The sequence below is a fragment of the Lacerta agilis genome, chromosome 13 (assembly GCF_009819535.1).
Source record: "Lacerta agilis isolate rLacAgi1 chromosome 13, rLacAgi1.pri, whole genome shotgun sequence".
Lineage (NCBI taxonomy): Eukaryota > Metazoa > Chordata > Lepidosauria > Squamata > Lacertidae > Lacerta > Lacerta agilis.
This window is the reverse complement of record NC_046324.1, coordinates 10,708,733-10,721,243: the sequence shown is the minus strand read 5'-3', so window position 1 is coordinate 10,721,243 and position 12,511 is coordinate 10,708,733. Positions and strand designations below refer to the sequence as shown.

Sequence of the window (12,511 nt, the reverse complement as noted above, 5' to 3'; positions counted from 1 at the left end):
ACAGATGGCCATTGTTATGTACTGAGTTGAATAGGATCCAAAATGCACCAGTCTGATTGGTCCTAGAACAATAGGATTGAGATTGCAGCAGTCTGACTGGTCCCAGAACAATAGGATTGAGATTGCAGCAGTCTGATTGGTCCCAGAACAATAGGATTGGGATTGCAGCAGTCTGATTGGTCTGCAGGAGCCACCCAATCCAGCTCCAGGTGGAAGTGAATCCGCATTCCGATTGGCATACAGGAGTATCCCGGAATTAGCCAATCACGTGGGGCCCATTGTGTAAATAGTGTATATAAAGCAAATGTTTTGGGGGAACTGCATTCCTCACTACTATGAGCTGAATAAAGAGCATGAAAGTCACACTGGACTCCGAGTATCTTTCAGCCATCCAAACTTTGTTTAAGAACCTCCAAGGAAGGAGAGTTCACCAGCTTCCGAGGGAGTCCATTCTACTATCGAACAACTCTTGCCATCAGAAAGTTCTTGCTAATGTTTAGTCAGAAAATCCATCAGTTTGGGCCCTACCTCCTGGACCAGCAGAAAACAAGCTGGCCCCTTCATCCATGTCACAGCCCTTCAGATATTTGAAGATGTCTATCGTATCACCTCTCAGTCATCTCTTCTCCAGGCTTAGACATACTCAGCACCCTCAAGTGTTCCTCGTAAGGCTTGCTTTACAGACCATTTATCAACTTGGTCGCCCTCCTCTGCTTCTCAATATCCTTCTTAAATTGTGGTACCCAGAACTGGACATGGTACTTGAGGGTGGGGTCTGAGCAAGGAAGAATAGAGTGGCACTATCACTTCCCTTGATCTGTACAAGATACTTCTGTTGATGCATCCTATAAATGCATCAGCTTTTTTGGCTGCTGCTGCATCACGCTGTTGACTCATATTAAGCTTGTGGTCCAGTTGTGCACTTTGATCCCCCTCTGAATCTGAGCTCAAAGTCTTCCATGTCAGGGTGGGACCTAGCCTGGAGAACAGCAGTATCGACTGGTTCCGACCCCTTGCCTGTGGTTTCCATTTCTCAGGTCTGAGTGGGCAGCTGTCAATTATGCCAAAGCAATGACATGAGGCTGTTGCAATGAGTAAATGGCCTCACATATAGTACTGTGCTGAGTTCCTTGGAGAGCGGGTCACAAACGTGAACGATAAATCAGCCGTATGATTATCACATCAAATGATTGATTAATGCTTTTAGCCCTAAACAGAAGGAAACAGGAAAGCAATGTCGAAGTATAACTGGGGTTGATATACTGAATTTGGAGCAATTAGCGTCCTTTATTTTTTTTCCTTTCAGACTCTGAACGCTACTTTTGCGACCTAAATTCAATACGTTCAGTGCACCACTGTAGCTAAAGATTTTCACCTAATTGCATCTATCCCTTTTTAAGAACGTAAAATCATTAGTGAGCTCAATAGTCTGGGCCGGGCATATTGATTGGTCTGTAACATGAGAGGTGCTGTAAAAATCCAACGTCTGCAGGTCGATTTCCAGCGCAGAATGCTGCCCGCTGAATGGCTCAGAACAAAGTGCCCATATGATGGATGAGGTGGAGGCTTCCAACATCCCTTCTCCACATCCCCACTTGTTCAAACTTGTATGTAGTGAATGGCTAAACAGAAACTTGGCAGTGATGTTTGATCTGCGATTTTGACGATGATACAGTTTATTCCCTGCCCTCATACAAAAATAATGCTCCTCCATTTGCAGGTGTCAGGAGTGTGGGGGGGCACTTTGACCAATCTTTTGGGAGGGGTGTGTGCAAAAAATAAGAATCAGCTTATAATTGCAGCAGACCTTTGTTGTTGTCATTTTCCTTTCTACTGGGTTTTATAACCCTTGCCACAAACAAAGTAGTTGCATCCCTCGTGGTGGTTGCTGGCTGGTGGCCAAAATTTCTCTCCCTCACTTTATCCAGGAGACATTCTACGACAGCTGTTCCCAACCTGGTGCCCTCCAAATGTTGTCAGACTCCAACTCATAGCTGTCAACTTTTCCCTTTTCTTGCGAGGAATCCTATTCGGAATAAAGGAATTTCCCTTTAAAAAAGGGAAAAGTTGACAGCTATGCTCCAACTCCACCTCATGAGAAGAGAAGACTCCCTCGAAAAGACCCTGATGTTGGGAAAGATGGAGGGCACAAGGAGAAGGGGACAACAGAGGATGAGATGGTTGGACAGTGTTCTCGAAGCTACTAACATGAGTTTGGTCAAACTGCGAGAGGGAGTGAAGTATAGGCGTGCCTGGCGTGCTCTGGTCCATGGGGTCACGAAGAGTCGGACACGACTGAACGACTGAACAACAACAACATGCTCCAACTCCCATCAGACCCAGCTAGCACAGCCAATGGTCATAGAATCGTAGAGTTGGAAGGAACCACGAGGGTCATCTGGTTCAACCCCCTGCAATGCAGGAATCTTTGGCCCAACTTAGGGCTCGAACCCTCGACCCTGAGGTTAAGAGTCTGGTGCTCGATGGGTGCTGCCATCAACCAGTTAGAAGCAGTTTCCTTCTGGGGCGGAAATGCTATGCAAACTTCGCAGCGAGTGACTCGCTGTTGCTTGCAGAGAGGTTAGAGGCGCAGGGAGAACATCGTGGTGCAGACGTGCCCGTAAGAGCAAACTGGCATGCCTGCTGGCGAGTTTGCCGTGTGCTGACCTGCCCACCAGCTTGCACCTTCGCTTTCCGCTCCCAGTAAGCAACAGCGACTCATCTGCCACAAAGTTTGTATAACTTCTCGACCCCACCCAGCAAGTAGCTTCTGTCAACAATATCTGGAGGGCCTTGTGCTGAAGAAGTCTACTCTGGGATATTTGAGTGGGGGGGGATAACAGCTGCCATTCCCCCCCCCAAATGCCCCAGAACCACACTCCACCCAGGGCATTCTGGGGGAAAGCATAGTGGCCATTGAGAAGCCCTCTGGAACTCTCTGCCCTCAATGCTTCAGTCACCAAATAACAGAGGCATTTGTTACAGGTAGGTAGCCGTGTTGGTCTGCCATAGTCAAAACAAAATAGAAAATTCTTTCCAGTAGCACCTTAGAGACCAACTAAGTTTGTTCTTGGTATGAGCTTTCGTGTGCATGCACACTTCTTCAGATACACAGAGGCATTTGTGAATAGCTGCTTTTCTTCCTTTTGAGTAACTGTCTTGTACGCCACGATCAGAATATTGTTAATTTGTTGAAACCATAGATTTATTCATTTATTTTTAAAAGTGCAAATTTCATGTATATAGTCTACACCCTAATTAAGCAAAGTTGACAGAGTTAACCAGAATACCATACATATTTCAAATGATTTGCAACGGGTTGACACTAATTATATATATTCTGCTGCCAATTGGTTGTGCATTTTAATAGCAGCAACCCAGGAATTAGCCGTTATTTCTGGAATAGCAGGTTTGACATCTGCTGGCGGAAAATTGACATAAAAACCAAAAGATCATCCTGGGTGACATTGAAGCAGTAAATACATACTGTACTTTATTTAAAGCTAATTCACCACATATATTCAACTCTACTCCCATTTAATACGCAACCCCTATTTAATCCACTGGACTTGCATGATAATAAATCAGAGAGAGTTGGGCTGTTGCATTCTTCACCATAGCCTGGTTTTCTATGCCCTTCGAAACAAAAAAAATATTATCCCGCTGTTAGCGCTTAATTCACCTGTTCTTCAAATTACCGGCTCTTGAGGGATTGAACTACACAGACCAAATGGGACCAGATTTCATCTGTGAAGCTGCAGCAAAGTTAAGCGATCAGAATCCATTAAACTATTATATTCCACTAGAGACCACATTAGGTTATCTTTGGTCCTGGTTGCCCTGTAGACACAATGACTCATGGCGGTATAGAATTTCAAGCACTAATTTAAGTCACGGCTCCCACTATTATCCCCCCCCCCCGTTTTCTAACGCCCTGTCTGTTGTCTGCTTCCTGACTCTCTTTCCTTCTCTCCTCTTCAACTTTGCATGCTATGGCTTCACTTTCTAAGCAGCTCCTGCTCCCATGCACATCTGTGCACTGCACGTGCAGAGAGCTGAGAGAGGGGAGCAGATAGGGCTGTTGCGCTCAGTGGGAAGAGCACTGTTGCATTAAGGTCCCACCTGCAGACTTCATAGAGGCATCTGGTTGGAAAGATGGGCTCCTGGCCTGATCTTGCAGGGCTCTGCTAAGGCTCTCCATTACTGCTGCTACTGCTACTACTAATCATAATTATTTTATTGTTTATATCAGGGGTCAGCAAACTTTTTCAGCAGGGGGCCGGTCCACTGTCCCTTAGACCTTGTGGGGGGCTGGAAAAAAATAAAAAATGAACAAATTCCTGTGCCCCACAAATAACCCAGAGATGAATTTAAAATAAAAGCACACATTCTACTCATGTAAAAACACCAGACAGGGCCCACAAATAAACAAGAGATGCATTTTAAATAAAAGGACACCTTCTACTCATGTAAAAACATGCTGATTCCTGGACCGTCCGTGGGCCGGATTTAGAAGGCAATTGGGCTGGATCCGGCCCCTGGGCCTTAAGTTTGCCTACCCATGGTTTATATGCTGCCCATCTGACTGGGCTGCACCAGCCACTCTGTTTGTTTGTTTGTTTGTTTGTTTGTTTGTTTGTTTGTAATAATTTTTATTGCATTTTTTTCTAAAACAACAACAAACAAAACAAAACATACAAACAAAACACAAAAATTTCACAATCCATCACATTGCTATTTTCCATTGTGTGGGGACTTCCCCCAGTCCTCCCTCTGAGCTACATTGTCCATTTATCTCCTCTAGCAGGCTCATCTTCTAAAATCTTGAGCTATAGTAGAAAGAAAATCTATAACAATCAATTCTATCCAAAAGTTAAATCATATTTATTACCGAAAACCTATATATAATTCCATGAGGGTACATTATATATTACAACACTTCTTCAAATACTCTAAATTTCTTCCAATCTTCTTCCAGCTTCTCCTCTTTCTGGTCGCGGATCCTTCCAGTCATCTCGGCGAGTTCCATATATTGAAGCATCTTTATCTGCCAGTCATTTATCGTAGGCATCTCTTGCATTTTCCAGAATTTGGCTATTACAGGTGAAACTCGAAAAATTAGAATATCATGGAAAGGTTCATTTCTTTCAGTAATTTGACTTAAAAGGTGAAACTAATATACGCGATAGACTCATGACATGCAAAGCAAGATATGTCAAGCCTTTATTTGTTATAATTGTGATGATTATGGCGTACAGCTGATGAGAACCCCAAATTAACAATCTCAACTTGGGGGTTTTCATCAGCTGGACGCCATAATAATCACAATTATAACAAGCAAAGGGTTGACATATCTCGCTTTGCATGTCATGAGTCTATCTCATATATTAAACTCCAGTAGCTAATGAAAACAATTGCTTACATAAATTGACTTTTCCACGATATTCTAATTTTTTGAGTTTCACCTGTAATAGTCTAGCTGCTGTTATGGCATACAAAAAGAATGTACAATCTTTCTTTGTGATCTTGTCTCCTACAATTCCAAGTAAAAAGGCTTCTGGCTTTTTGATAAAGGTATTTTTAAACACCTTTTTCAGTTCATTATAAGTTTTCCCCCAGAAGTCTTTTATCTTGGGGCAAGCCCACCACATGTGGTAAAAGGTACCTTCCTTTTCTTTGCATTTCCAGCACTTATTATCAGATACATGATGCATTTCTGCCAATTTCACAGGTGTTAAATACCATCTATACATCATTTTCAACATAATTCTCTTTCAATACATTACAAGCAGTGAATTTCATACCATTTTTCCACAATCTCTCCCAGTCATTCAACATAATATTATGCCCCACATCTTTTGCCCAATCAACCATCACTGACATCACTTGCTCGTCTTTCGGGTGCCACTCCAGCAACAAATTATACATTTTAGATAATTTTTTTGACTTTGTATCAAGCAACTCTGTTTCCAAACGTGACTTTTCAAACGAGAAACCAACATTTTTCATATCCATTTTAAATACTTCATTAATCTGATGATATTGTAACCAGTCATTTAACTTATCTTTGAGCTGTACATATATTTGTCTTCTCCCTCAATCAGGACATCTCTATATTTTAGCTACTTGGCTTCCATATTTAACCTTTTGTAGGCCTTAGCCTCCAGCGGTGAAATCCACAAAGGTGTTTTTTATTTCTAACAAATCTTTATATCTAATCCAGACACTGAACAACGATTTTCTAATTAAATGATTTTTAAAGCCCCTGTGAGCCTTTATCTTATCATACCATACATAAGCATGCCAACCAAACACATTGTCAAAACCTTCTAAATCCAAGAGATGTGTATCTTCTAAAGTAAACCACTCTTTCAACCAGCAAAATGTAGCAGCTTCATAGTAAATTTTTAAATCGGGCAGGGAGAATCCACCTCTTTCTTTTGTATCCATTAACAATTTATATTTAATTTTTGGCTTCTTCCCCTGCCAAATAAACTTAGATAATAACTTCTTCCATTCGCTGAAACATTTCACCTTATCTATTATAGGGATCACTTGGAACAGAAATAACATTCTTGGTAGCACATTCATCTTAACAGTTCTGCACCAGCCACTCTGGGCAGCTCCCAACACAATAAAACATCAAACATTAAAAACCTCCCAATACAGGGCTGCCTTCAGATGTCTTTTAAAAGATAGATAGTTGTTCATTTCCTTGACGTCTGATGGGAGGGCGTTCCACAGGGTGGGTGCCACCACCGAGAAGGCCCTCTTCCTGGTTCCCTGTAACTTCACATGTCACAATGAGGGGAATGCCAGAAGGCCATCAGAGATGGACCTCAGTGTCTGGGCCGAATGATGGGGGTGGAGACGCTCTTTCAGGTATACTGGGCCGAGGCCATTTAGGGCTTTAACAGTTAGCATCAACACTTTGAATTGTGCTCAGAAACATACCAGGAGCCATCCTATTTGTGGGCAGTGAGATTGGGGGGGAGCATTCTCCTGAATATTTGGGGTGGAGGGGGTGGTAATTCTGCTGCAATTTGGATGGTGGCAAAAAAGGAAACACAGGAAACTCATCAGAAAACTCATCACAAAACTCCCTGGGAAAATTGCTGGCTCACGTAACACCCAGCATGATGTTTGCAATGGTCAAATAACCAAGGTTCTTGGTCCAAGGAGCATCTTTAAAAACTGGGCATGTGGTGGGGGCATGAATCTTCAGGATGTCTCCCCTCTTCCCCATGACTTTACCTTCTGCGCAACCAGCGGGACATTGTGCCATGGAGGTAGAAAACCGAAGATGTCCAGAAAGTCAGTCAATCCATCTGAACAGCTTTCAAGACAAGAACAGAAGAAGTGATCTGAATTCAGCTGCTAACTGCTCCAACTGACTGGGCTTTCAACTGACCCAGGGATCCTTTCAAAGAACTCACCTGGCCTCCAAGGAAACAAAACATTCCCAGGATTCCACAGCTGGTTGTGAGGTCAGAGCCTGGCCAAGGACTGGAGCCAATGGGCTCTGGGCTCCAGGAACACTCTCTCTGCCAGGCCCATGGCACCACTGGGCAACTTCAGGCAGCTGCCAAGCAACTCACCCACCTTCTTTCCCTCAGAGAATTCCAGGCACTGAAGTTTACCTCTCACAGAGTTACAATTCCCAGCAACTGAACAAGAATAAGAATAAGAATAAGAATAAGAATAAGAATAAGAATAAGAATAAGAATAGTTTATTTATACCCCGCCCATTGGGCTGGGTTTCCCCAGCCACTCTGGGCAGCTCCCAACAGAATATTAAAACAGAATAAAACATCTGATGGGAGGACGTTCCACAGGGTGGGTGCCACCACCGAGAAGGCCCTCTGTATTGTTTCCTGTAACCTCACTTCTTGCAGTGAGGAAACCACCAGAAGGCCCTCAGAGCTGGACCTCAGCATCCGGGCTGAATGATGGGGGTGGAGACGCTCCTTCAGGTATACTGGGCAGAGGCCATTTAGGGCTTCAAAAGTCAACATCAACACTTTGAATTGTGCTCAGAAACGTACCGGGAGCCAGTGTAGATCCTTCAAGACCGGTGTTATATGGTCCTGGCAGCCGCTCCCAGTCACCAGTCTAGCTGCCATATTCTGCATTAGTTGTAGTTTCAGGGTCACCTTCAAAGGTAGCCCCACACAGAGCGCATTGCATTAGTCCAAGTGGGAGATAACCAGGGCATGCACCAATCTGGCAAGACAGTCTGTGTGCAGGTAGGGTCTTGGCCTGCGTACCAGATGGAGCTGGTAGACACAGAATAGACCGGCGCCTCCATGGACAGCTGTGAGTCCAAAATGACTCCCAGGCTGCGCACCTGGTCCTTCAGGGGCACAGTTACCCTATTCACAAGGGCTATGTTTTCTCTGCCTCCACTGCTGGAGGGACTATGCCTCTGAATGCCAGTTGCTGGGGATCACGAGTTGAAGCACATGGTTGCATTGAAGTCCTGCTTGGGGGCGTGTCATAGACATCTGGTTGGCCATGTGAGCAAAATGCTGGAGTAGATGGGTCCTTGGTCAGCCCCAACAGAGCTTATCTTGTGTTCTTATGCTCTTAGTGATGGCATTGGTCCAGCCAGAAGGCCATGGTACAGCCTGGGGCAGGTTGGGCAAATGAGGAGGCCCTGGGTGGACTGTGGCACTGAGATCCATCTCAGTGTTGCTCCCCCGCCTACGCTGCAAGCTTAAGAACAGTGTTTGGAACGCACTGGTTTGGTTTAATAAATTCATCAAATTAGTTCAAAAATCTCTGAACTATCCCTGAAATTACTTCCTATTCTTGCTGAGCAATAGGAATGTGAATTAGTTCATTTTAGGGGTAGAACTTGGAATGAGTTCATCTTCTAGTTCATTTTCTTCTATGTGTGTGTGTGGGGGGGGGGTATTTGTTTTGTTTTGTTTTACTATTGGGACTCTTAGGACCCTCATACCTAAGGGACCGCCTCTCCTAGTATGTCCCAGGTAGGACCTTAAGGTCCTCAAATAATAATTTGTTGGAGGTCCCGAGCCACAAGGATGCCAGGTTGGCTTCAACTAGGGCCAGGGCCTTCTCAGTACTGGCCCCGACTTGGTGGAACAGTCTGGCACAAGAGACCAGGGCCCTGCGGGATTTGGCATCTTTCCGCAGGGCCTGCAAGACGGAGCTGTTCCACCTAGCCTTTGGGTTGGTTTCAGTTTAACCCTGATGTTTCGTTCTTTTGGGGTGATTGGTGGGCTACTTAAAAATGAGGCTGAAGTTTAGATTTAGTTTTAAATTGTATTTTAATCTGTATTTTAATGAACTGTTTTATGTTTTTGTTGTGATTTTATTGGTGTTAGCCGCCCTGAGCCCGGTTTCGCGGGGTATAAATAAAATTTTATTATTATTATTATTATTATTATTATTATTATTATTATTATTATTATTATTATTTAGACCTTTAAGCTTAAGATCATACGTAATTTGGGGGAGGATAAATTAAATTATATAATTCACATTCCACTTTGTGTGTGTCTTGACGTTTTCTTAGTCTATATTGCGCAGCAGCTTGTAACGTTCTGAATGCTGAATTGGGGGGGGGGGTGCATGCCAAGGATTATGTGGGTGACCTTGAACTGACTATGAGCCAAACTAGTTCTTTTCGTAAAGGAGCAAATATGAACTGGGAAACTGGGATGTTTCCTTTTGGACATGCTGAACTTGAACTAGAGCTAGTTCCTTTTAAAATGTACCTTCCCAAATTCTAATGATAGATTGTGTTTAAGACATGCTGTAATGAATCATTGCATATAAGAATGGGAAGATCTGTCAATCACAGTTTTCTCGGTTCTGTTTGTTTTTCCAGTTGTAAACTCAGTACTCCACATTTCTACAGCATTTTGCTTCTTTTAAAATCCTCGTGAAAATTCTTCAGCATTTTCATAATTAAACATGTTTTTGTATGCAGTTCTGATTCACGTAAAAATTTTGGGAGCAGTTTCTCCTAATCTGATGCATTTTTGTATGTTATTTTTCAGGACCCACCCTTTTTATTTTATTTTATTGTAATAGGTTTTTTAAAGTTATAGTCCTTAAAAGTTATTTTTAACATTGTGTTTTAGATTGTAGAAACCTGCCCTAAGAACTTATGGTGAAGAGTGGGTAATAAATGTGTTATTAATAATATTACCGGCAATTCATTTTTATGTACAACTTTCCCCTAAAATAGGCCTTTTTGTGAACATTTCATTTGATTGAAGAACTGCATCCTAAAATTCATTTAAGTGTGAATTTTAAAGGATAGTTGTGTTTTGGATCTCAGATTGCTTTGGAAAGTGGATTTAGTAGATTCCGCTTTAAATGAGAACCAAAATGATTCCCACCCCCACCCCCATCTCTAATTACCTATAGCTACCCTGAATATTAAGGGACGCGGGTGGTGCTGTGGGTTAAACCATAGAACCTAGGGCTTGCCGATCAGAAGGTTGTCGGTTTGAATCCCTGCGATGGGGTGAGCTCCCATTGCTTGGTCCCAGCTCCTGCCAACCTAGCAGTTCGAAAGCATGTCAAAGTGCAAGTAGATAAATAGATACCGCTCTGGCGGGAAGGTAAACGGCATTTACGTGCGCTGCTCTGGTTCGCCAGAAGTGGCTTAGTCATGCTGGCCACATGACCCGGAAGCTGTATGCTGGCTCCCTTGGCATATAGAGCGAGATGAGTGCCACAACCTCAGAGTCATCCGCAACTGGACCTAATGGTCAAGGGTCCCTTTACCTTTACTACCCTGAATATTTGGACTTGGTCATAAATAGTTCGATTTCTCTTTTCTCTTGCTCCTGAAGGGAAAGCAGAGGCATATTTGGAAGCCATCAGAAAGAACATAGAATGGTTGAAGAAGCACAACAAGCAAGGAAAGAAAGAAGGTAGGGTGAGAGAAACTCTTTTGTGATGGGGAGGAGTCCTTCCCTCAATGATGTTTGTTTGTTTGTTTGAGTCCTGGGATAATGGACTTTACAGCTCAGCGGTGTGCTTTCATTCACTTATAATTTATTTACTTGCTGTATTATGGCTAAATAGACAAAGTTGATTATAGGATCTCATCACACCATAGGACTTGCGTAGCGTGTGTTGCCGGTGCCCAGGGCCACGCAGAGGGGGAAGGGGTGATAGGGAGGGAAACGGGCAGAGGACGCATGCACATTCAGCTGCCTAATGATGTCCGCGTTACCCAGGAGACTGCAGCTGCAGAAATAAGAAAAGGAGGCATTCTATTGTCTGGAGAGGTCACTTGCCGGTTCACATGGAGAAGCCATTTTCAGCAGAGCCCAGTGACGGAAGTGTGCAGCTGTACTGAGCCAGCACTGGGCACCGAAATTTTGCGCCCCTAGCAATTTTGCGCCTGGGGCTACCACCCCTGTGCACACCTCACACTACGCCACTGACTCTATGGGCTGATTTGCTGACATAAATAAGAGACATTCCTTTCAAGAAATGAAATTAAGGTTGTTCTCTACCTACATTTGTATAATGGAAGTTATGTACCATGTTATATATGGTATATATACAGTGTGTGTGTGTGTGTGTGTGTGTGTGTGTAAAATGATTTTCAGTTTTATACATTTCAATAATTTTACAATCATTTTAACATTTCAAAACTTGACCCTACTTCCCCCCCTTTCTGTTGTTCCATAATTTTTTTTTATATATTTCCTGCATATCCAAATTAACTTAATTTGCTCATTTATTCATCTACTTTAAATATATACTGTTATAAAACTGCAGGTTATTACAATAATCCTGCCAATGTCCTTATCTGTTTACAGTTTGTTTGTTTCTCTTCTTTTATAAAAAGTTTGTTATCTTGATTTCATGTTTTTTTTTAAATTATATGTAGGTAGATAGTTGGTTTAATTTAAAAATTAAAAATAAAAAAAATTATCTCATACATTGATAGTGCCGTCCTAGGCATGCCTACTCTGAGCTAGGCTTCCTTGAGTTCATTCAATAAGGCTTACTCCAGGTGAATATGTATATAATATTGGACTGGAGGCTGGTTTATCAGGGGAATTGGGATGCTTCCCCACTAAGCTCAGCAGGTCCCACCTGCCTGAGTTCTGGCTTACAACCAATCAGGGAAGCAGCTCTGTCTGTCATTGACTCCAGCTCCACCTACCGTTTGGTCTCCCTCCCTTTTGCCCTCTCAGACCCAATAGGAACCAGCCGCTGCTGTAACACTGCACCCTAAATAACTCTCATTTCAAGGTACTGTCCTGGTCTGCCAGCATTTAGATCTGTGTTGTTTTTGCTGTTTTGCATCTGCCTCCAGCCTTAGGCCTCCGTGCCCCGCAAACATTTGACCACAGATCCGGTGCACAAACGTTAATCATTCCATTTAACAAAACTGGAACAAAATGAAGTTAAAGACTTGAGCACACAGTTCTGAGAATGAAGTGTGTTATATAATAATTTAATAAAAAAATATTATTTATACCCCGCGCATCTGGCTGGGCCTCCCCAGCCA

The 12,511-nt window shown here is 43.0% G+C and overlaps 1 protein-coding gene across 1 annotated transcript in view; it reads left to right on the top strand.

Moving 5' to 3' along the window:
* SCG3 (secretogranin III) overlaps positions 1-12,511 on the top strand; it is a 47,192-nt gene that overhangs the window by 31,314 nt on the left and 3,367 nt on the right. The window contains exon 11 of the mRNA XM_033167172.1: positions 10,833-10,913. Coding sequence (XP_033023063.1) covers positions 10,833-10,913 — 81 coding nt within the window. The remainder of the gene's footprint in view (positions 1-10,832; positions 10,914-12,511) is intronic.